We start from the raw sequence: 24,471 nt of genomic DNA on the forward strand, positions 1-24,471 counted from the left end.
AATAACAATCTTTAAATAATAAACATGGAAGTATACTAAGTGTTGCCAATAATACTAACAATACTGAGTAATGTTTTCATTTGTGTATTTTTGCGTTGATATCACATTTTAAAATACTTGTACTTTTTTCCCCCAAAAGACGAGTTCTTTTTGCAGAAGGTATTTCGATCCGCCTGAATAGCTTCATTGGACAAATCTTTCTAAAAAACATTTGCAATCTCCTCTGGCCTCATTGCTGTGTATCTCTGTCCAAGAATCTGACATTAGCCTGGCTACATACTTGTTTTGCATGTCTGAGTCGAGATACTTCTATTCCTCCACTGGTAAACTTTCAGTTGAGGAATAAAAGTATACCACAAAACTCCCTGTAAAGTAATGGAGTAGTATCTATAAATTACGAATGACTCTTACTTCAAAGTGATGGACATGGAAGCATCTACCAGGAAAGTGGTTTCAGTGGGCACCATCACTGCTGCTCACCATGAGACCTTTATACTAATAATGGTAAGTAAAGGTGGAATTATAAAGGTGATTCCTTGTGTTTACTTCAATGTATGAACTTCACTTTGAAACCAATGAATGAAAACTAATTGGGGAAATCTTTGAGCAAACTCTTGCCAGTTGTGCCGTATGACTAATTATGCATTAAGTGCTACATTGTGACTAGTTGGATGTGCATTCAGATAATGACTGTGCAAGGGAGCACCAACGAGAAGCCAGGAAAGAATGCAAATATGCAAGGCCTTTTTTCTTTTTCTTTATTTCTATTTTTATAGTCTGCATATTTTGTGCCAGTTTTGATAGTTACATTATATTAGGTGTATTATTCTCAGTCAAATATTCCAGATTACGCATACAAAAAAATAATTGTATATTATTGGATTTATTTTGTATTATGATTATTAAATAATTCACCTTACTAATGCTAATTAGAGGCAAAGGAGGGAGTCCTGGGGATACATTTTTCGATTATTTATTTTGGCACCCACACCATAATTAGTAGATGTGTGATGACAAATGTGATTGTTACCTTGGAATTTTGAATAATCATAAACGTTCCTGTTGTAAAATTTTACTAAATTAAGCTATGATACACAGGTAGAAGAAAGGAATGATACATTAGTAAGTAATGCTCAAAAAGCCAAATCTTTATTGGAATGCAAATTAGCCAAATGAAACAGTCTTACATCCACATCAATTAACTGAGCAGCTAACATATCATTGGCAAACCTTAATCTTGGCTTGTTATTAGTGAACAGTAGGTAAGCTGTCTATGGATATCTTAGCAGGTTTATACTGTTATTTAATAATCATTACAAATATATTACTGCTTTCCAGTAACCAATGCACATTTTTTTTTGTTTTTATCATAAAATTCTAAATTGTGTATTCACTAATGCATTGTATTTAATTTCAGTCCCTGGCACTTTACTTAAATAGTTCAATATCATACGTAAATTGTATGTCAAACACATCTCACTGATAAAAATCAATACAATATGTTATCAGAGGAGACATCGTCTGTATTTTAAGAGTATGTTTCTTGGATTCTACTTTTTCCTTGTTTTTTCAATCATGGTCTCTACAATCACAGCTGTTTCTTCATAACTCTTAATTCTGTCATCTGAGAACTTCTCAATCGATTCTACCACTTCAACTTTCTCATAACTCATTGAACTTGGAAAATTTCTCGTCCTTAAAGATCTTAAACTGTCAGCCCCACTATCATGATCACTGTCCCTTCCATATCTGCTAAGGTTCCCTGAATCAGAACTGGAGCGGAGTCCATGCGACTGTGAATCTTCTGCTTGTGGGTCAACTGGAGGCTTCTTTTTATCTTCTGGCTCTTTGCCTCTGTGATCACCTTTGCCATCGCCATCCTCCTTTTTTGTTTCCTCATTACCTGGGTCATCCTCTTGTTTATCTTCAGAGCCAGATTCATCATCCCCACTCTCTGAAGATTCTGAAGGCTCAGGTAATTCAGGAATTGGTAACACAACATCATCCCCTGGTGTAACATCATGGATAATACTAACAGTAACCCTTCCTCCTGCCTGTGGTATAGATGACATGAAGCAAGGGTCTAAATAACTTGACTCCCCAGTTACAAGCACATAGCGTCCCTTGGTGAACAAATCTGGAGAAGGCTCTGGCTTTGTGTAACCTCTTTTTCTACCTCTTACAATATTACATAGTTTATCGAATGCTTTACTTATTTGTGCTCCATCCGGTACATCCTCTGGGAGTACATCCCTCTCATTTAAATCAAAATCGTTCTCAGTTTCCCGATATGAAAAAGTATCATATTTAAATTCTGACTGTTCTGTGTCTAAACTATCTTGCTTTTGCTCAATTGCTCTATCTTCAGTACTAATCTCACCCTTATCCATTGATATTTCTTTCTTTCTTGATGTTTTACGTGTGACACCTTTTTGTCTGGGTTTTGCAGTAGCAATGTCTTGTATGGCCAGAGTTATATCTGTCAAATAAATGTAAAAAATTTGTGAGTACAGATAAAAAAAAAATATATGGTGAAATAGGCTTGCATGACGAACCCCAGTGAAAAGAGGCAAGACAAGATAAGGACAGGTGGGAGGAATTTAGGACAGAAATCTTCCTTTATGAGCTATCCTTTTCCAAATAAAAAGGAGTGAAATTAAATTTTGAGAAAGAGGTTTAAGTCCCCATGTAGGAAATAATTCTGTGAGGTTCTTTGTTTTATTATAAAACCAATGAGAGTTATTCAGTAAACTGGGAATGGATTGTAATTGTTGAGAATGAGTTAAGCTCTTTTCTCTTGGTTGTCAACATTTCTAAATCAAGAAAGTATTCCTTAATGAATATCTGATGACGCAAATATTGGATGACTGAGACAGTTTGTAAAATATCATAAAAATTACAAAATAATATGAAAATTTGCATGTAAAAGTGCAATACATTTGGTTGAATGTGCAACATTGAAATGGAAATCCAAGTATTACACTTTCAAAGCCACTGCATCTACTTTTGTTCAAACAGTGTAACAAATTATGTAACAAAGAAAAAAAGTCTTCTGTATTTCTCTACAAGAAGCATCTGATTGGTCCAGAGATCATTAGTAATGATGATCTCACCATAAGTGGTGCAGCTGCTGATAGAAGACTTGTATTGGGTTACTGTAACATTGAAAGATTTTGTAATATTTTTTAACATTTTTCTAATAGTGTTTACTTAATCTACAATAAAAAATAAAAATGTTTATATTTAATGTTTGAGTGTTCCTTTGAAAACTAACAAGGTCATTCATTAATGTGAGAAATCAATGTGAATTCCAAATTTTAGCTTTGATTTAATATTATTGGATGAGCTTCACAAATTATGCAATATTTTTAATAACTCATTAAAATGATTTGATACTATGAACAATATTTAAATGTTTTAATATTTTGATATATTTATATATTTTTAATTTATTATAGTTTGTGATATTTAAATATGTTGGAAAAAAAATAATTTGAAAGTTTATCCAAATCATTTGGAAAGCATATGCAACAATAGTAAATCAAGGCCTTTATGTCACACAGGAGGCTTCTGTTATGAATTAACCTCTCTTTACTACTCCAGAGCAGCAAATAATGAGTTAAAAAGCAAGTTGGAAATAAAAACCATTGTAAGTGCAACTAAACATGAACAAAATGCTCATAAACCAACCAGGAGCCATCATATACTATATAAGACACATTCCTATCACTCCCGTTCTCTTTCTTTGCTGATCCTGCGTCAAGATAAGTATTTTTTTTATATTGCTCTTATGTATGTTACAGCAAACTTTCCTTACATAGTACTTCCGCCATATTTAAAAAGTTATTTCTGTGATATTATACATTTATCTCTTTATATTGTTTTACCCTAAGCTTAGCACAATTCCGCCCTTCTAGCTGAATGGTTGAAAAATGGTTGAGAACACCACTGGACAAATTAACAAGGAGCAAATAAAGTGCTGAATGTCCCACTATTTTTCAGTAAGTAGATATGAAACCTGAATTGCATCCTAAAAACAGAAATCAGAAATTACTTTTGTCCTTTCTTCAACTACTTGGTAGTTTACTAAGGTTTTAAAGTTGGTCATTTCTCTTTTGAGAATCAAGGGAGTGAGATTAATCATTTATCTGGATGACATTCTGGTGATGTCACAATCTTTACAGACAATCAATCTTCACCTGGACTGGACATTATCCCTTCCTAGAATTTTTGCTAGATTTCCAAGCAACTCTTACTCTTGTTTACCAGTCAGAAAACTAAAATTGATAAAGAAAGAAATCAAATTCACCTCATTTGTCTCAGAGCTCTAGCTCAATTGTAGAACACCAAGCTTCCTCCATTCAAGCAATTTTCCTACCCTCATTTCATTACCAAGCCGTACAAAGTTTGAAGGTTAAATGTTTATGAAATAGTCCCAGTTATTTGAACAAGCATTCAGTCACAGAAGAGACCACAGAGTAACTCATATGGTAGATAAAGTATGTTCAAGCTTTGGCTCTCAACCAGACCTTATTATTAAATCCGATGAAGTCTGTACGGTTGTGGAACTCATTGTGGAGAACTTTCCCCTGGAGGTAATTGGCCCTGGGATGAATCTCACCTTCATATACATTTTCTAGAACTACTAACAACTAGCTAAAAACAAACAAAAAAAAAAACAACTCTTGTGGAACTGGTAATCTTTGAAGCATTTGTCTTGATTAGGATATTACATTGATGGCAGAATACACTATTTAGTAACTACTCACTGTAGCTTTTAAGAGGGTGTCCCTGGGCCTCTGGTCCCATCCATTAACCAGCCAATGACCCAAATAAAAAACAAACAATCCAGTAGTTATCAGTAACATTTCAAACTATTAGTAGGTCATTATCAAACCATAACGATATATTTTAAGCCTATGGGCTTCTTAGCTTAGATCTTACATTTACTCTAAGGGACACTCCAGGCACCCAGATTACTTCTACTCATTGGAGTGGTCTGGGTGCCAACTCCCACTACTCTTAACCCTGCAAATGTAATTATTGCAGTTTTTTTATAAACTGCAATAATTACCTTGCAGGGTTAACTCTACCTCTAGTGGCTGTCTACTAGACAGCCACTAGAGGCCACTTTCGCGTTTATAGCAAAGATTTTCTTTTCTAGAACGTCGCTGGACTTCCTCACGCTGTGTGAGGACCTCCAGCATCGCTCAATTCCCCATAGGAAAGCATTTAAAATCTTTTTCAATGCTTTCCTATGGGAAGACCTAATGCGCTTGCGCGGCATTGCCGCGCATGCGCATTAGGTTACCTCAGCCGGCGGGCGGGATCAGTCTCGCCCACCGGCTGACGTGATTACAGGGAGGAGTGACGCCGACCCGAAACCACAGCCGAGGGACATCGGCGGGGTCTTAGGTAAGTGACCAAAGGGGTTTTCTCCCCTTCAGCTACCAGGGATGGGAGATGGGAGGGAGAGGGAACCTGCAGTGCCAGGAAAATGGATTGTTTTCCTGGCACTGGAGTTTACCTTTAAACCATACTTACCTGTCACTTCTAATACTCTAGTTAGATGGGTTTGTTCCATGTTGCAGTCAGCAGGTATTACCATTAATAGAAACATAGAAACATAGAATGTAGCGGCAGATAAGAACTATTCATCCCATCTAGTCTGCCCAATTTTACATATACTTTTCTTAGTCCCTGACCTTATCTTATAGCTAGGATAGCCTTATGCCTATCCCACGCATGCTTAAACTCCTTCACTGTGTTAACCTCTACCACTTCAGCTAGAAGGCTTTTCCATGCATCCACTACCCTCTCTGTAAAGTAATACTTCCTGAAATTATGTTTAAACCTTTGCCCCTCTAATTTAAAGGGACACTATAGTCACCTGAACAACTACAGCTTAATGTAGTTGTTCAGGTGAGATCTATAGCTCCCTGCAGGCAAACTAATGTAAACACTATTTTCAGAGAAAATGCAGTGTTTACATTGATTGATAGGAATACCTCCAGTGGCTGTCACTCAGACGGCCACCAGAGGGACTTCCTATCATGTATGGGCCTAAAAAGGCCATGTACACGTCAGACGTATTCAAAATACGTCTGACGTGTGCAGGAGAGAGGAGGAGAGGGGGCGGGCAAAGACGGCGAGCTGAGCTGTGAGTCAGCTCAGCTTGCGGCCGCGCACACCGCGCGCATGCGTGGTAGTGTGCTCAGGATTTCATAGGGCTTCGCCGCACATGCACACAAGGGAGCAATGCCGCTTCCAAATGGAAGCGTCTGATTGCTCCCTGCTCGTGCCCGCCTATTTTGTCATTTTGACGAAATAGGGGGCGCGGCTTCACAAGGCTCCCGGCGCTTGAACCAGGTGAGTAAAAAGGGCTGCCTGGAGAGTCCCTTTAACCCCTTAAGGACCAAACTTCTGGAATAAAAGGGAATCATGACGTGTCACACACGTCATGTGTCCTTAAGGGGTTAAGACCATGTCCTCTTGAGGTAATTTTCCTTCTTTTAGATATAGTCTCCTCGTTTACTGTGTTGATTCCCTTTATGTATTTAAATGTTTCTATCATATCCCCCCTGTCTCATCTTTCCTCCAAGCTATACATGTTAAGATCCTTTAACCTTTCCTTGTAAGTTTTATGCTGCAATCCATGAACCAGTTTAGTAGCCCTTCTTTGAACTCTCTCTAAGGTATCAATATCCTTCTGAAGATACGGTCTCCAGTACTGCGTACAATACTCCAAGTGAGGTCTCACCAGTGTTCTGTACAATGGCATGAGCACTTTCCTCTTTCTACTGCTAATTCCTCTACCCATGCACCCAAGCATTCTGCAAGCATTTCCTGCTGCTCTATTACATTGTCTGCCCACTTTAAGTCACCTTTACTCCTAAATCCCTTTCCTCAGATGTTGAGGTTAAGACTGTATCATATATTCTATACTCTGCCCTTGGGTTTTTAAGTCCAAGATGCATTATCTTGCACTTATCCACATTAAATGTCAGTTGCCACAGCTCTGACCATTTTTCTAGTTTACCTCAATCATTTGTCATTTGCTTATCCCCCCTGGAACATCAACCCTGTTACAGATCCCTGAGGTACCCCACTGGTAACAAGAACTTGCTTCGAATATACTCCATTGACTACAACCCTCCGTTGCCTGTCATTCAGCCACTGCCTAACCCATTCAACGATATTGGAATCCAAACTTAAAGATTGCAGTTTATTGATAAGCCTACTATGTGCAACCGTGTCAAAAGCCTTACTGAAATCTAGGTAAGCAATGTCTACTGCACCACCCTGATCTATCATTTTAGTTACCCAATCAAAAAAATCAATAAAATTAGTTTGGCATGACCTCCCTGAAGTATTTTGTTAGTACACAACAAGTGTTTTGTTAGTACACCACTAAGCCTTCTAATAACTTTGGGTGTATTCCATCAGGCCCCATCTACTTATTTGTCTTGGAGCTCATTCTACAAGGGGAGTCATGTTTTCTAAAGTATTTCAAGCAGTGGGTTCCCTGTCTGATATTTTAAAAGCTGCTGATTGGTCCTCAGATTCCTAGCTTAAGACTTTTTATATTAAGCCCCCCCCCCCCCATCTCTCTAATGTTGCCACATTATTTTAACTTTAATTGTGTGTTTATTATCTTTTAACATTCATAACAGGAACATTCTGTCTGACATAAAATTCAAGATTTTCTCCAGGCTGGGTAAAGGAAAATAGAAATGTTATAAAAGACAGGAAGCTAATTTTATCACACCCTAATTGTCTATCCCTCCCACATATGTTTTCTGTTTTTCCTTCCAGTGTGAACTTCAGGTTCTTCGTATCTTTAATCAAATCATTCTGGGTTTATTAAACTTGATGTTATGGTTATTTGTTTAAACCAGACTGTGCAATAAAGGAAGTGTAAACATTAGATAATTCTTTACAGGAAGTGTTTAGGAAGGCTGTGTAAGTCATATGCAGGGAGGTGTGGCTAAGGCTGTATAAAAAAAGTGTTTTAACTCCTAAATTGCAGAGAATTGAGCAGCAGACTACAGAGGCATGATCTATACATTTAACCCCTTAAGGACCAAACTTCTGGAATAAAATGGAATCATGACGTGTCACACACGTCATGTGTCCTTAAGGGGTTAAACTACTTTGTTAAGCTAAAGTTGTTGATATTTTGTTTTTGTTTTGGTGCCTATAGTGTCCCTTTACATTTACATTCCAAAAAATTTAAAAAAAACAAGTTTTTAGCTACAAATTATGACAATTAAAATTTCTAAACTGCTATACTTTTACCCAAAGGTCATAGCATATACCATTTATAATATCTGATAATTAATGAATGTGCACCCTGACTACACATTGAAAGGTGGAAAATGAGGGAGTATGCGGCAAAGAGATGGATGTGACATCTTGTAATTTTACTGGAAAGTTTAGTGCAAGAGCGTAAACTGATTATGGGGAATGTGCGATCTCTCAGTCAAAATGTATTATAAATGAAGCGGTAGAGCAGCCATCATGGAATCTGACAATTTCAGACATTGCCTGCCACTTACCACAAGAGGATTGAGAGAAAAAGAGAGATACCTACAACATTTCTTAACAGAGCCACCCTAATGGCCAAATGATTGGTATAGGAGGATTAGCACAGCCATGGGATCACCCTGCCTAGTATATAAAAACTCTCTCCTCTAAGCAAAGAGTGGTGAAGTAGGAGGTAATAATTGAGTTCTCATTCATTGAGTTTTTTTTTTACCAGTTTCTTTTGAAACAGACACCATGGATGAGTTAGCGGATAAAGGGGCAGCATTTAGTTTGCCTCCAAGTGTTATATTTATTTAATTTTTATTTTCAACTTTTTGCTATATGGCACCTTACTGTTATATGTTAAAGGGACATGCATCACTTTGAGACAACTTTCATTCAAAAGGGTTAGATTTCTACAAACTGAAAAAGGCGGGTAAATATGATTTAGTATCATATTTACCTGCTTCTTCTTACTTATGCTTTCTCACCCACTTTAGGGGATAAATTGGTCTAACCAATCAGTGTCCTATTTCTAAGAATGCTGGAAATTTGCATTGGGCATGCTTGACATTTTGACACATGTCCATTTGGAAGATCTCTTCACATTGCAGCACTTTTACAGGGAGAGAAGAGAGGAAGTCAGATCAGTGAGATCATGCAGAGCAGGCACCATGTCAGGTTTCTCTCTTTTGCTGTTGCCCAATGATGCCCTGTTTCTGACATAGTGAATCAGTCTGAAACTGAGATCTATGGGTGAGAGGGAGGGGGTGGGAAAGCAGAAGAAACTCCCCTAGTTGAAACGTGTGCCCAACAATGCAATCTGAACAAATGTATAGTAAGTTTGTAAATGTTTATTATATGTTTTTGAAAGTTTTTTCTTGTTTTATTTTGGTTTGTTTATTTGTTTAAGAGTGTTTGCTTGCTGGTTTTAAAAAAATAATTGTCAAGTGATGCATGTTATTATCAGAACAGTTATATTAGAAATCTTCAGTCTGGACAAATGATCCAGCTCTTTTTCAAAAGATGGCAACATTCCAGAGCCTGATGAATAGCTGATCTGCTACATTGTAATAGCAAATCAACTATTTTACAAGTCCAGTTGTTATTCAATTTCAAATGGTAATTTTATATCTGTTATACTTTAAGTGAACAGCTGACATGGAGATTTTTGTGGACCTTGAATTGATAAACTTCTGGTATTTGGGATTGGGGGTCCATTTTTTCCAAGGGTGATATTATTTCATAGTTAAATATGAAATACTTATGTCCTGTAATATTTTTCACTATTATACATTTTAATGTACATTCACTGATTTGGTTCCTGTACACGAATGCAGCATCAATACCTTTCCCTCTTGTTGGCGACCTTTGAGATGATTTGTAGCTTTGCATGATCAGTGTAATTGGAGTTCCAACTATTGCAGAATTCAGTCTGGTAAAAAAAAAAAGAAAAAATTAAAATACGTACATATATAGGAATATAAAATACATTTGTCAAATATTATTCTACTCGTTGGGCATCTGTAAACATATTCTCTAATGCTGGTTTAAAGTCAGACAATATCTAAATATGAAAAATGAAATAATATTATATCTAAATACAACTTAGTAAAAATCAAAATGAGCATCATGACTATCTCAGATAATTATTACACGTGCACGTGCCTAACAAAGTTTTTCATGTCACACCAAATTATTTGAAGTTCTCTGTAGACTCAAATGCTTAATCCCTTAAGGACCAAACTTCTGTAATAAAAGGGAATCATGACATGTCACACATGTCATGTGTCCTTAAGGGGGTTAAAAGAATGTGTAATAAAACAATTTGTATAAAAATAGTATGATGTTATATAAATTATAATAAGTATCATTCAAATTAGCTGCTTTCAAATAAAAACCCTTTTTAAACATTGACAATAAAAATACCGTACATCAATAATTAAAAAAGATGATATATCAATAATTAAAGAAGACAAAGTGAATGTCATTGTGATCAGATAGGCTCTTCTGACTGCATGGATCAATAACAACCTATCCATTGATTTTTCCATATATTGCATTCCCACTAATATCTCACACTTATCACAGCAGCATGATACGTCGAACTTGATGAACCTTTAGACCTTTCTTTAAGCCTAATTTAATGTATTATAAATGTACCTGTTATCTTCATTTTCAATGATACGTTTGTATCTCTCCAGCTCATTTTCCAAGGACTGTTGATATATCACTAGCTGACGGCAATCATTTGTATACTTCTCTAAATTATTTTCAGCTTCGTCAATGCCCTTCCTTAGAACTTCAATCTGTTCATTGTATAGCTGTATCTCATCATCGTAACTCTCCTGCGTGTTCTTAATGGCTTGATCTAGCATGGTAGTCTACAAAAACAAATAATAAGAAGAAGAAAAATGACTCATGTCTGTTATGATTTATTAGTAAATAGAATGCGTACTCATGTACTCATTTGACCTTTTCATTCATGTGGTTAATGTATAATTACGGACATGTGCAATATGCTGTACATAGTATTCACATTAGTTTCCTTGGTCATATTCACTAATAACACGAGTATATTAAATGCAACAGAATATAAGCTGTGCAGATTCTTTTAAAATCTAAAGCCCCATTGTATTGCAAAAGCCATCAGTTCTATGCAAGGTTTAGATTTAACTTGTTGTGTCAATACATATATAGGTTAGCATACCAGAAGTGTATGGCTTTAAGGCTCATGTAATGTCTAAAATGCACTGTATCTAAATCCCTTTCACTCACTACAATAACTTTACTCACTAAATCATTAAATTGCCCCAATGTATGATTGTATCTATTTGACAAATTCAATCAGCCATGTTCTAATAATTGTCTCTCTTTTACCCTATAATTGAGTGGAAGAAAGGTCAAAGATTTTTGTAGGGCATAGATGATTTAAAAAAAAAAAAAAGAGTTGCTATAACTATCACAACTATTACAGCTCTCTGTAGTGGTTATGGGGTATGAGTACCTTTTTTATTCCTTGGCATTAGGGTAAACTGTTTTACAGTGGCTTGCTGTCTTACCTGGCCCCGCTGGACACTTGGTATCCTTTCATGCAGCATTTCTGACATCAAGCTTCTGTAGAGCTGCAGAAGTCGGATGCCAACTTGTCAGGCATTAATAGACTGAAAGCATCAGCGGACCACTATCAGCCAATTAAATAGATTCTGTGCATTGAAATTTGCAAAAAAAAATTGTGTTAGCCAACCCAGATCTTTAGTTCTAGGCTGGCTGATAACACTCCAGTTACTAACCATTTAAGCTTAATTTGAAATGCCCATTTATTTGTCAAGCAAAAACCAGCAAAGTTATGGTGCGGATTAAAATGGAATAATTAGGCAAAAATGTGATTCTTTGTTAAACTAATTTGCATATGCCCACCCAGAATCCTTTGCAGTAGTAACATCACTACAAATGTGAGATTTCTGTGGTAAAAGCAATGGCATGCAGATCTGTGTTTATCAATCATGGTCGTACCCATTCTAAAAAAGCCATCCATAGACCCGTCTTTCAACTATCGGCCCATGCTTCCTTTTTCCTCAAAGCTTCTAGAAAGACTTGTTTTTACTCATATGACTCACTTCCTAAATTCCAACTCCCTCCTCGATCCTCTTCAATCTGGCTTTCGCCCCCTCCACTCTACTGAGACTACTCTTATTAAAGTTACAAATGACCTAATCACAGTCAAATCCAAAGGCCACTACTCCATACTAATTCTTCTTGACCTCTCTGCTGCTTTTGACACTGTTGATCATGGCCTCCTTCTCCTAATTCTTCAATCTCTTGGTCTCTGTGACACATCCCTCTCATGCTTCTCCTCCTATCTCTCCCAACGCTCCTTCAGTGTCTCTTTTTCCAACAACACCTCCTCTCCTCGTCCTGTCTCAGTCGGAGTCCCTCAAGTTTCAGTTCTTGGTCCCCTTTTTTTCTCTCTCTATACTGCCTGTCTTGGAAAACTCATTAATTCATTTAGATTCCACTACCACCTGTACGCTGACGAAACCCAGATATATCTCTCCTCCCCTGACCTCTCCCCTGCTGCCCTACAACATGTCACCAATTTCCTTTCTTCTATCTCTGATTGGATGTCCTACACTTTCTAAAACTAAATCTCTCTAAAACTGAGTTTCTTATTTTTCCTCCTCATAACAGTGATCCTTCTCCTTCACTCTCCTGCAGGTTGACAGTACCTGCCTCACCCCATCCTTTCAAGCTCGCTGTTTTGGTGTCACTTTTGATCCAGGCCTCACCTTTGCGCCTCACGTCCAGTTTGTTGCTTAAACCTTTTGATTCCAACTTAAAAACATTGCCCACATACACCCCTTTTTTACACGAGATGCTGCCAAGGAGCTTGTTAATGCTCTAGTAATCTCTTGCATCGATTACTGTAATTCTCTCCTAATTGGTCTCCCCAGAAGCCATACTGCCCCCCTACAATCTGTGGTGAAGGCTGATCTTTCTCTCCTGTCGCTCCTCTCCCATCTCAGCCCTCTGTCGATCCTTACACTGGCTTTCTATCCCCTACAAGTGTCAATTTGAAATACTAACCCTTACCTATAAAGCTCTAACCAACTCTAGCCCCTCTTACATTTCTTCACTGATTCATAGGTATGCTCCCTCTCGGTCTCTCCGCTCTACTGGTGACCTTCTCCTGTCTGCTGCTCGCACCCTTACTGCAAATTAATGCCTGCAAGACTTCTCACGGGCAGCTCCTTTCCTTTGGAACAGCCTGCCTACCCTGTCAGACTCTCCCCTAGTCTTCAATCCTTTAAGAAGTCCCTAAAAACCCATCTTTTCAGGATTTCTTATGACCTTCAAGAGTAACTTCTATCTCTCAAACCTTCCTCTTGCTCTCTCTCCAATAGGGTCACACTCCACTCTCACCCCCAGCTCTGCTACTTTCCCACCACATCTATTTGCTGTCTCCCTTAATACCCTTCCTATTGTGTTTTTATACTCCACCTCCTCTAGACTGTAAGCTCATTTGAGCATGATCCTCAACTACCTATTGTTCCTGTTACATTTTGTTATTCTCATTTGTTAGTCTCATTTAGTAAATATCCCTTTTACTGTAAAGCGCTGCGGAATAAGTTGGCGCTGTATAAATACCAATATTATTATTAATAATAATAATAATAATAATCCATTTATTCTGTAGTATTTTTGTAGTACACTGAGTATTACACAAGATGGCACCAGAACACAAAAAATGTAAACACTGGAGGCTAATGCACACCATTTTCTTCGGTTTGATTGCATTTACAGTGAGAAGAAAATATTGAACAGTGTTACTAAATTCAAGTATTAAAAAAATTCAATCTGTTGTAATATGTCCCAGTCATTGCTTTAAAAAAAAAAAAAACAGAAACTACTAAAAAGTATAGAATATTGGAAACACATCATACTGTCAGAAACAAGCAAAATTTACAGAGGAAACTGGAAATCATTATATCGCTATACGTCCTGTTAGCACTGAGTCTTTTTATGACCAATGCAATCATTCCTGTGAATAGGTAATGTACTTCATTCACATGATAATAGATCATGGAAGGTAATTCCCTAATCATATAGCGAGTTGAGACACTTATTGTTGCATTAAATGCATACTGTATGTAAAGAGAGATACATCATGGTAAAGCATGCATTATGGTAAGATACTGCCACTGGAGGGTGCTTTACCCATTCTGACACACTTACAATTATTTATAAATGTTTCCAGAACCCCAGGGCATTATTTTCTCATGATATCAGCCTTGCCATAACATACATTTTTATTACAGTTGTGGGATATGATTAGGGTGTTATAGTTAATGTTAATGTTAAATTTAGTGTTAAAGTCATGGCTAGGTTTTTAGGCTAGACTATTAGGGTAGTGTAGAGGTTAATGGTTAGTGTAAGTGTAAGTGTTCATATAGTATAGAGGTTAACTTTTAGTGCTACTGTAACTGTTCAGCTAGTGAAGAGGTTAATGGTTAGTGTGAGTATAAGCAGCGCTATATTTAGTGCAAGACTGACAAGGCATTTGCCTTGGGCAGCACTTTCAGGGTGCCCCAAAACAGCTGCCCCAATTGCCCTGACAGATGCCTTGCCAGCCTATTGTCCTGGGGGGTCCAAGAGTTGACTGGCTGGCCAACTCAGGGCACCCTTAAGGCTGGCATCTCCTGATGCGGGCAGCAAGGGCGCACTCTCCCCTGACTCTTACTGCTCAGCTTCCTCGCACGCCCCGCAGTGATGCCGGAGCAGAAATATGACATCACTCTGGCCCCGGCATCACTAAGAGGATCAAGAGGGATCTGAGCAGGAGGATCAAATCTCGCTCGCCGCCCGCCTCCATCTTTTGCCTGCCTGCCAACCCAGCCAGCAGCAGCCCCACTGGACCACATACATTGCATAAGCCTACCGCAACGTCAATGTACCCCATCGTTGGCAGGTCTTACTCTAACAGCCAGATGTCTGCTAAATGAGCTACTTACTTGGGGAAAGAAATTCCATCTCGAGTTCTCTGCAGTACAAGGCTAAATAGGGCCCTGGGATGAGGCACCTGTGACAGGGAGGGGTGCAAAACCAAGGAGTTGGCTAGACTCATAAATATATATATATATATGAGAAAACCAGCACATTGTTTTCTAATATATATATATATATGCAGCCAGTCCCTTGTTTTCTCATATATATATATATGAGAAAACCAGCACATTGTTTTCTAATATATATATATGCAGCCAGCCCCTTGTTTTCTCATATATATACCCTATCCCAACCCTACCCCAACCCATAACCCTACCCCTAACCCTACCCCTACCCCTACCCCTTACTCTTCCCCAACCCTACCCCTAACCCTAACCCTACCACTACCCATACCCCTAACCCTACCCCTAACCCTACCCCTGCCCCTTTCATCATTCAAATAATTTTCCCTCCCTCTATTGTTTTGGCACTTTTGCAGAAATCCAAAGCACTTCGGCACTTCAGTTCGGTTCGGCACATCTGAAATTCGGCACTTCAGCACTTTTGAAATTTGGCACTTTGGAAGCATCCAAATTTACGAATTGCCCGAAATTTGTCCAAATTTACATTCGGAACTAAAAGAATTGCACATGTCTAGTTTTAACGTTAGGGAATAAAATGACAGGACCACTGCAGCCAGACCACTTCATTCAGATAAAGTGGCCTGGGCAACTTTGGTATTCGTTTAAGAAGAAGCATATCATAATAATAACTCTGCAAGAAGAATGGAATTGTTATAACGATGCCTGTATTTAAAGAGGATGAAGCGTTTTGCAAAGGAAAAAATGATTATTAAATTGTGTTCGCTGGTTTTTCATTTCCCAAATTCCATAATGTATTCCCATTACTTAGTATTATGTGAATTCCCTGGTAGCTAGCAAGATAATACATTGTTTGTTAGAATTTCACGATTTGAGAACAAGACATGTCGTATTATCACATAGCTTACGTCAGACTGAAGTTTAGACTTCTGAGCTTGCAGTTGGCACAGGATACTCTTATATTCCTCGAGTTGAGTCTGTAATATGGGAATCCTTCTTTCAGATAGCAACTTTTCCTATGGGTATAAATAATGTCTATGTGAATAATGTCTATGTTATGGGTATAAATAATGTCTATGTGAATAATGTCTATGTTTTATCTGGTATTCACAATCAGCACCAAAGTAAATAGAAAAGAACTATAGACCTATAGATATTAACTTCATAAACGGTTTACATGAAAAAGGCGCAATATCATTTTAGTCTAGGGCCATACTCCAATCTCCGTTCCCAGCCAGTTGCTATAGGGTCAGTCAAGCAATACATCCCTAGGAACACATCAAAGACTGGTCATGTAAGAATATAATTTTGTGGTAATTCGAATTTTATTCCCATGTTCCGTAGGCATTGGAACTTTAGTGACCTCTATTTCATGCCCCAAGATTTCCTGTTACATCACAGTTAGGAACAAATCATATATATGATCCACTTTATAAAGCTACACTCTGTTTTTGTCTTCAATAACTAAGTCTTATCGCCCCTCTCCGATATACTCATACATCCAGTCAGTTGAAGCGAGCAATGCTTTTGGGGTGAGCGTGTGAGTAAAGCTGTGGTTTTCGACAAGGAGAGGAGGTAAACTGAAGAGATACAAAAAATTGTCTGAACTGTCTGCTACAGTATATAGCAATACGCTTTATACTTATTATTATTTATTTATTATTTCTAAAATATTTTACCAGGAAAGATACATTGAGATTTCTCTCGTTTTCAAGTATGTCCTATAAATATGTAGCTACAGGTTATATTTCGGACAATATGGTCCAGCTTATATCATATTAACCAATTCAGCTGTGGTAGCTAAACATTGCACACATTGAGGATTATTCACTGAACACCAAAATAACTGATTTTACTAGAAATTGATATTTAGTGACTAAAACTTGCTACATTTATGATGACTATCTGTCAAGTCTTTTGGACCCACTTTTTAAAACGGATGTAAAAATATCTTTGAATTATTCATGTTGGTTGAAAACAGGGTAAGTGCCCTTAATAGTATAAATTACAAAATATTCCTATCACATATAAAGAGGCATGAAGTAAACATTTTAAAAAGGAAACCACATAATAACCACCAACATAATTATTACATTCTTCAAGCAAAATACACAAAACAGCTGTTTTTTCTAGGTGAGGATGGAAATGACCAATGCCATTTGTTGTGTTGATTTCATTTTTCCGATATGTTTTCTGATAAAAGCTCAACTGCACATTATTTAATTGAATAATTATTTGAAATGATTAGATGTTTTCAAAACAATAACTGGCAGTCGTGAAATTCTATTTTTGAGTGGTTGCACTTAAGAAACCTCAAGTGTTCATACACAAGACCTAATTCTTGTGTTGTCATTCTGGAGGAAAGCTTAATGTATTTTCTTTTGAAGTAAATATATTTTTGACATATTTATGACACACAGCTGGTTATCAGTACATAAGATAAAAATTGAAGAACTTATTATATCCTCTTAGATACACACTTGCCCGTATAGGAGATTACGCTCAAATGTTCACTGGCTGATGGAACTAAACAAAGCCATCAAAAAAAATAAAAAAATCTTCCTGGTTATGCCCACTCTATAGAAAATAATGAACAAAACAAAATAATACATTCAGCAAATGGCATAGACAGGACCAATGATTAATCGGGCATAGTTATGGTGATCAACTCTACTCCATGTGGGGTTTGGAGTGATATTATCACCAGGTAAGTGCTGAACACATTGCCCCTACATTTCCTCTACCGTGTTACCTGTTGTGAAGTGGATCATATTTTTTTTTTATTAATTGTGTGTAAGAAAATATAATATCACTTTCAAATTGGTAATTAGATTTCTCCATGGAGCTCATGATGGATGAGTTTGGCTGTTTGGTTATAATTTGTGATGAACCACCTCAAAGATTCTTTAAAAATTCACCTAGCCAGTCAGCATCTGGGGCCCAAACTACTACAATGTAAGATGAGTTGCTAACTTATCCAATCAGCTCAACATGACACTAACAAATTAAGTTAAATTAACTGGATTAAAAAAAAAGACATTGTAGGTTCTGCTCAGTTGAGAATCAAATATGAAATAAAGATCTTGACCGAATATTTAATGTTGTTGCAACAATATGCAATGCCAATCAGTAAGGTATCGTCACGCATAAAAAGGGACATTCATTTTTGGGATGAAAATATAATTTTGCCTCAAATCAATGGTAAGACCACACTGTGAATATGCTGTGCAATTATGGGCATCTGTTCTGAAGAAGGATAGTATGGCACTAGAAAAAGTGCAGAGGAGGTCTACAAAATAAATTAAGGGAATGAAAGATTTTAGTTATAAGGAGCAGTTAACACATTTAAATCTGCAGTTTAGAAAAAATGTCTAAAAATCTAATCTATTCATAGGACACACCCATTTAGACTGGACGAATGGAGATTTAGTCTAAAGCAAAGGAAAGTGTTTTTGACAGTAAGAACAATAAGGATGTCGAATTTTCTGCTTGAAGAGGTGGTTTTATCAGAGTCTGCACAGACATCTAAACAGCAACTGGATGAATACTTGCAAAAACATATTATTCAGGAAAATAATTTTTAATAAGGGGGAGAGATCTGACTGCCATTCTGGGGTTGAGAAGCAACTTTTCCTAGTTTGTTGCAAACTTGGAAAGCACTTCAAACTGGGGTTTTGCCTTCTTTTGGATCAACAGCAAAAACAGATGTGAGAAAGGCTTAACTTGTTGGACGCATGTCTCTTTTCAGCCTATGTAACTATATATTTCATAACTTTAACATCAACCAAGCGCACTTACTTTTTTTTATCATAACTCCAGTTAAAATTATCCACTAATTATAACTATGAAGAGCTTTGAAAAGACAATGAGCCAAGACACAATCATAGAAAGAGACGACAAACAAGAAATATGCATTCATAACTATGGAAGGAGAGTAATGTAAATATATGGGTTTCACCAATTTTACCAGTAGGGTTTTATTCTCATTATATGAAACGTGTAATCTGTATATATAATTAATTAGCATATTAGTTTTGGGGTAAAAGACAGCATTTTTGTTTGTTTACATTTCAAACTATGGATATATAACCTTACCTCATACATGCCAGCTGTAATAGCTTTCACGGGAGGAGTTGTCTGGATAATCTGTTGCAATATGTTGACATAGGTCTGAATTTCCATAAGATTCTGTTGCACAAGAAACGTATTATACAGAAATTCAATATTAATCGTCTTCAAGATCAAAGAAGAAAATAGAAATAATAAATAAGTGTAAACATTTTAGAGAAAAAATGCCAAACCCCCACAATGTTTCACTGGCACAGGAGAGATTAAGAAACAGCTGCTCCAAATCTCAATGTGTCTCAGTTGAATTGAGAATGGTGTTTGCCATTTCGTTATGTGGAAATCAGCCCAGGGAAGGGAATGAAGGGAATGTAAACAGCAGTATCATTCTTTAAATAAACACTTTGTTTGCGATATTATGTGTAGGTTTGGTTCGGCTGAACGTCATTCATGAAAAACTATGCACGGAGAAATGTGGCCACAAAATGGGCCAATGAGTGTATTGCTAAATATATTCCTAACAATAATATTATGATTATATTGTTCAGTATACTAATAGGCACACTTTACAGCTATTTGATTCACATATCAAGTGAAAAACAAAAACAAAAAAAAACCAGTAGTGGTAAAAAGAGGAGGAGCAGGAAATAGGTCTATATTTATATATCATATAAATTTATTAAATATATAATAAATAAGTATAGATTTTTTTACACTGCTCCTCCCTTTTTCCCTCAATCATGTTTTTTTTTTCCCATAAATCATCTGATCGACTCTATCGAGTGGGTTATGATTTATTGCACCTTGAAGAAGGGGATTTCTATGTTGCATTTATTGGTAAACCAATCTAGTTATTCTTGCTGATGCTGTGACCCTGCATTTGACATATTTTTTCATATTTTCGATAAATATTTTTTGAATACTATTTTTGCCTGGCATCTCTGGACTGCAGGTGTTATATATCGCACCCTGTGAAGGGGGCACCCTTATGTTGGATTTACAGAGCCTGTATATGGCTCTATAATTTATAAGTGGTTCTAAGTTTTTATTATTATTATTATTATTCTATATGTTACGCTATTATATTTTCTTTTGTTGTTTTGTGCTTTTTTTTAGATTTAGCATTGTGATCTTTATAACTTTTGAGTGAGTGTTGTAGATACTTATCTTAGGCATTCACCAAGGAGGAGAGTGTAGGCACTTGGGTATATTATATTTTTTTCATCTATGAATTTGTTTTGGTTTGGTTTGGGGAGGACATATTTAATTGTTCATATTGAAGTACCACTACACTATTTTTTTTTTTGTGTTCACTGCTATACATTTAGGTTTTTGGACAAGTTTAGTGATCAATCAGTCACTGGCCATCAGGGATATCCTGATTTTATGATGCCATGCTTCAAGTCTTACTGCAACTAGCTTCACTATTACACTATACTATTACAGTGGTTATAGTGAACCAATACATTTTGTTTTACCTTCTTGTACCTGTCCTTTGCTGCATTAATATCATCTTGCAGGAACTGAGATTCAATTTGAAGTTCAAGATTACTTAGTAAGGCTTCATCAGCTTCCTAGAACAAAGCAAGCATAAATGTAATTAGGTTTACCAGCTTGTAATAATCAGATCGCATTTCCAGACACGTAACAGATATGCATAGTTTATGGTGAATAAATCCAGCTTTTTTTTTTTTTTTTGTAAAATGCTGCATAATATTTTATCCAGAGTTGATTTGAAGTTTAAATAAATTATTTTAAAAAATTCAAAGGATCAGAACATATAATGTACATTATAATATGGAGTTCTAATTCACAATTCAATTAATATTTATTAAATTGTCAGCTCCTATGCTGCTAGCCAGACCTTAAGAGCTACTCCTTCCATAGCATGCCCACCAGGAGTGAACATCTACTCACTAGGACTGAATTTTCACAAGACAAGGGCTAGTGGCAGACAACATTTTGCATTGGTGCCTTATGTTCCATAGTACAAGCAACAGGTAAACATGAAGGAAACTCCACTTGAGTAAGGGGCATTTATAGGAACGAATGGGAGAGACTCGAGCACAGTCGAGCAGGTTATATTAGGGGAGAATGGATTAAAATGGACAGGCTTACAATAAAATTAAATTCATTGTAACTCAAGTCTATTTTAACTCCCAGGTTGCTGCAAAAATAATCCATGCTTTGCTCTGCAAATCAGAACAAACATGAGAATTTCAAAACACTGTTAGTATAAATAAATGAACAAAGACAGCCCTTGAACAAGTCAGTAAAAATCCATGAGAAATGATTCCTCTAATAATTAAATGCATAGGCGTGTGCAGCCTATTGCATTAGGGTGTGCACCCTAAAGCACAAGCACACGCGGCGTATATATATATATATATATATATATATGTGTGTATATATATGTATGTATGTATGTATGTATATATGTATATATATATACACATATATACACACACACACACAAAGCTGTGTGTGTGCTGTGTGAGGGTGCTGTTAGTGTGATGTGTGTGTGAGGGTGCTGGTAGTGTACTATGTGGGTGAGGGTGTTTGTGTGTGCGTGCTTGTGAGGGTGCTGTGAATGTACTGTGTGTCAGGGTGCTGTTTGTGTGTGTGTACTTGTGAGGGTGCTGTAAATGTACTGTGTGTGAGGGTGCTGTTTGTGTGTGAGGGTACTGGTAGTGTGCTGTGTGTGTGTGTGTGTTTGTTAGGGTCCTGTTTGTGTTTGTGAGGGTACTGTTAGTGTGCTGTGTGAGTGTGAGGGTGCTGTTTGTGTAATGTGTGTGAGAGTGCTGTGTGCTTGTGAGGGTGCTGTGTGTGTGGGTGCTGTATGTGTGTGTGGGTGCTGTATGTGTGTGGGTGCTGTGTATGTGTGTGGGTGCTGTGTATGTCTGTGGGTGCTGTATGTATGTGGGTGCTGTGTATGTCTGTGGGTGCTGTATGTGTGTATGTGCTGTGCATGTCTGTGGGTGCTTTATGTGTGTGTGTGTGTGCTGTATGTGTGTGGGTGCTGTATGTGTGTGGGTGCTGTATGTGTGTAGGTGCTGTATGTGTGTGGGTGCTGTATGTGTGTAGGTGCTGTATGTGTGTAGGTGCTGTGTATGTCTGTGGTTGCTGAATGTGTGTTGGTGCTGAGTATGTGTGTGGGTGCTGTATGTGTGTAGGTGCTGTATGTGTGTAGGTGCTGTGTATGTGTGTAGGTGCTGTGTATGTGTGTAGGTGCTGTGTATGTGTGTGGGTGCTGTGTATGTGTGTGGGTGCTGTATGTGTGTTGGTGCTGTGTATGTGTATAGGTGCTGTGTATGTGTGTGGGTGCTGTATGTGTGTTGGCGCTATGTATGTGTGTATGTGTGTGGGTGCTGTGTATGTGTGTGGGTGCTGTGTATGTGTGTGGGTGCTGTGTATGTCTATGGGTGCTGTGTATGTGTGTGGGTGCTGTGTATGCCTATAGGTGCTGTGTATTTGTGTGGGTGCTGTATGTGTGTTGGTGCTGTGTATGTCTGTGGGTACTGTATGTGTGTGGGTGCTGTGTATGTCTGTGGGTGCTGTGTATGTGTGTAGGTGCTGTGTATGTGTGTAGGTGCTGTGTATGTGTGCTGGTGCTGTGTATGTCTATGGGTGCTGTGTATGTGTGTGGGTGCTGTATGTGTGTTGGTGCTGTGTATATGTGTGTGTGGGTGATTGTGGGGGGTGGAGGTGGGGGTACATTACTTAATATCCCCCCTCCCTTCTTACTTTATGTGGGGAGGGGGGATATTTCCTTGCTGCCTTCCCTGGTGGTCCAGTGGAGGTGGGGGCAGATCAGTTATCCCCCTCCCTTCTTACCTTATGCCTGGGAGGGGGGATCCTGCTGCTGCCATCCATCCCAGGTGGTCCAGTGGAGAGTGAACTCTAGCCCCGCAGGGCTAGAGTTCACTCACGCGAGATCTGAGCGTTGCCGCGGCAACGCTCAGATCTCACGAGAGGAACCCGGCGGAGCTGCTGGCAATAGCTCCCCGGGTCCTCTCCTGCCTCCCTCCATGCCTGTGAGCCGGTGAGGGGAGGCTGAGAGCAGCTCGGATAGCGCCGGCTCTGCATGAGACGGCAGGGGATATCCTGAGATCTCCCCTGCCGGTCTCAATACATAGGCGTGCCGCGGGGATTAGGGTGTGCCCAGGCACACCCGGCACACCCCGTGCGCACGCCTATGATGAAATGGCCGTTCCATGCTCTCTTTCCTCCCCTGAAAATATGAGATTAAGAGACTGAATTCAATTCACAAATAACTCCAACTGTTTAATAATGGTAAGCAAGAACTTAAACGGATACTGTAGCCAATATAACTAATTAATGAAACTGGCATTATTAACCCCTTAAGGACACATGACATGTGTGACATGTCATGATTCCCTTTTATTCCAGAAGTTTGGTCCTTAAGGGGTTAAAGGGACGAACATCTACACTCAAAGTCAAAACATTTTCAAGCTGATGACACTAAATATGGATTCCCGGCCACCTACTGTTGGTAAAACTAAGGCAGAGATTGTACAATCCATTATAACCATGCTGATTAATAGCAGCAATGGTCTCTGTGAAAGGCTGAAAGCAGTTAGTTGACAGTATCAGCCAAGCACAGTTGCCATTGTTTCTCAGGCTAAGGCTTTCTCATTGCCCAAGCTGCAGTGGGAGATGGGCTGTTGGGACCTCTTGTTATGCATTACGACATTAATAACAATTTAACAGTGAATATAAGGACAGTGCCAGGGGACTCCAGACACTATAACCACTTTAATTAAATAATAAGCAAACGATTATTTTCTGAAATAAATTGTAAAAATTCTAGCAGTCAGCTCTTTTGATTTGAACTTTTATATAATCCTGTTTTGTAAATAAGGAGTATTAGATTATTGGTTTCATTTCCAAAAATTTGAAAATAGACAGATATGAAGATTAGTACATTAAACGCTGTCAAAGAAATGTGAACTGTGTAGTTATGATTTGGAAGCAGTTCATGTAATGTTTTATTTATGTTACTTATTTGCTTATTATTGTTTTCTATAGTTTAGTTCAATTACGGAGGAATCGGGAGCAAGTTTACAGTATACAAATGCCAAGAAAAGGTAAATCGAAAGGAACTTACTAGTCAACCAGTCAACTGGTGGCATCTGGGTGGGAAATAAGCAAAGTTCCAAAGAATCTTTAAAATCTTCCCCAAGCCTAAAGTCCTTTAAGAGATCCCTCTCTACATACCTCATGCACCTGTCATGGGTGATTATATATTTCCTATCTGTTCTATGTTAAATTT

The 24,471-nt window shown here is 37.8% G+C and overlaps 1 protein-coding gene across 1 annotated transcript in view; it reads right to left on the minus strand.

The window, feature by feature from the left end:
- Positions 1–1,127: 1,127 nt before the first annotated feature.
- BFSP1 (beaded filament structural protein 1) overlaps positions 1,128–24,471 on the minus strand; it is a 34,105-nt gene continuing 10,761 nt past the window's right edge. The window contains exons 3-8 of the mRNA XM_063444042.1: positions 20,657–20,752; positions 19,209–19,301; positions 16,022–16,129; positions 10,690–10,910; positions 9,876–9,961; positions 1,128–2,479 (exon numbers count right to left, since the gene is read on the minus strand). Coding sequence (XP_063300112.1) covers positions 1,551–2,479; positions 9,876–9,961; positions 10,690–10,910; positions 16,022–16,129; positions 19,209–19,301; positions 20,657–20,752 — 1,533 coding nt within the window. The 3' untranslated portion in view covers positions 1,128–1,550. The remainder of the gene's footprint in view (positions 2,480–9,875; positions 9,962–10,689; positions 10,911–16,021; positions 16,130–19,208; positions 19,302–20,656; positions 20,753–24,471) is intronic.

This window comes from Pelobates fuscus, chromosome 2, assembly GCF_036172605.1.
Source record: "Pelobates fuscus isolate aPelFus1 chromosome 2, aPelFus1.pri, whole genome shotgun sequence".
NCBI lineage: Eukaryota > Metazoa > Chordata > Amphibia > Anura > Pelobatidae > Pelobates > Pelobates fuscus.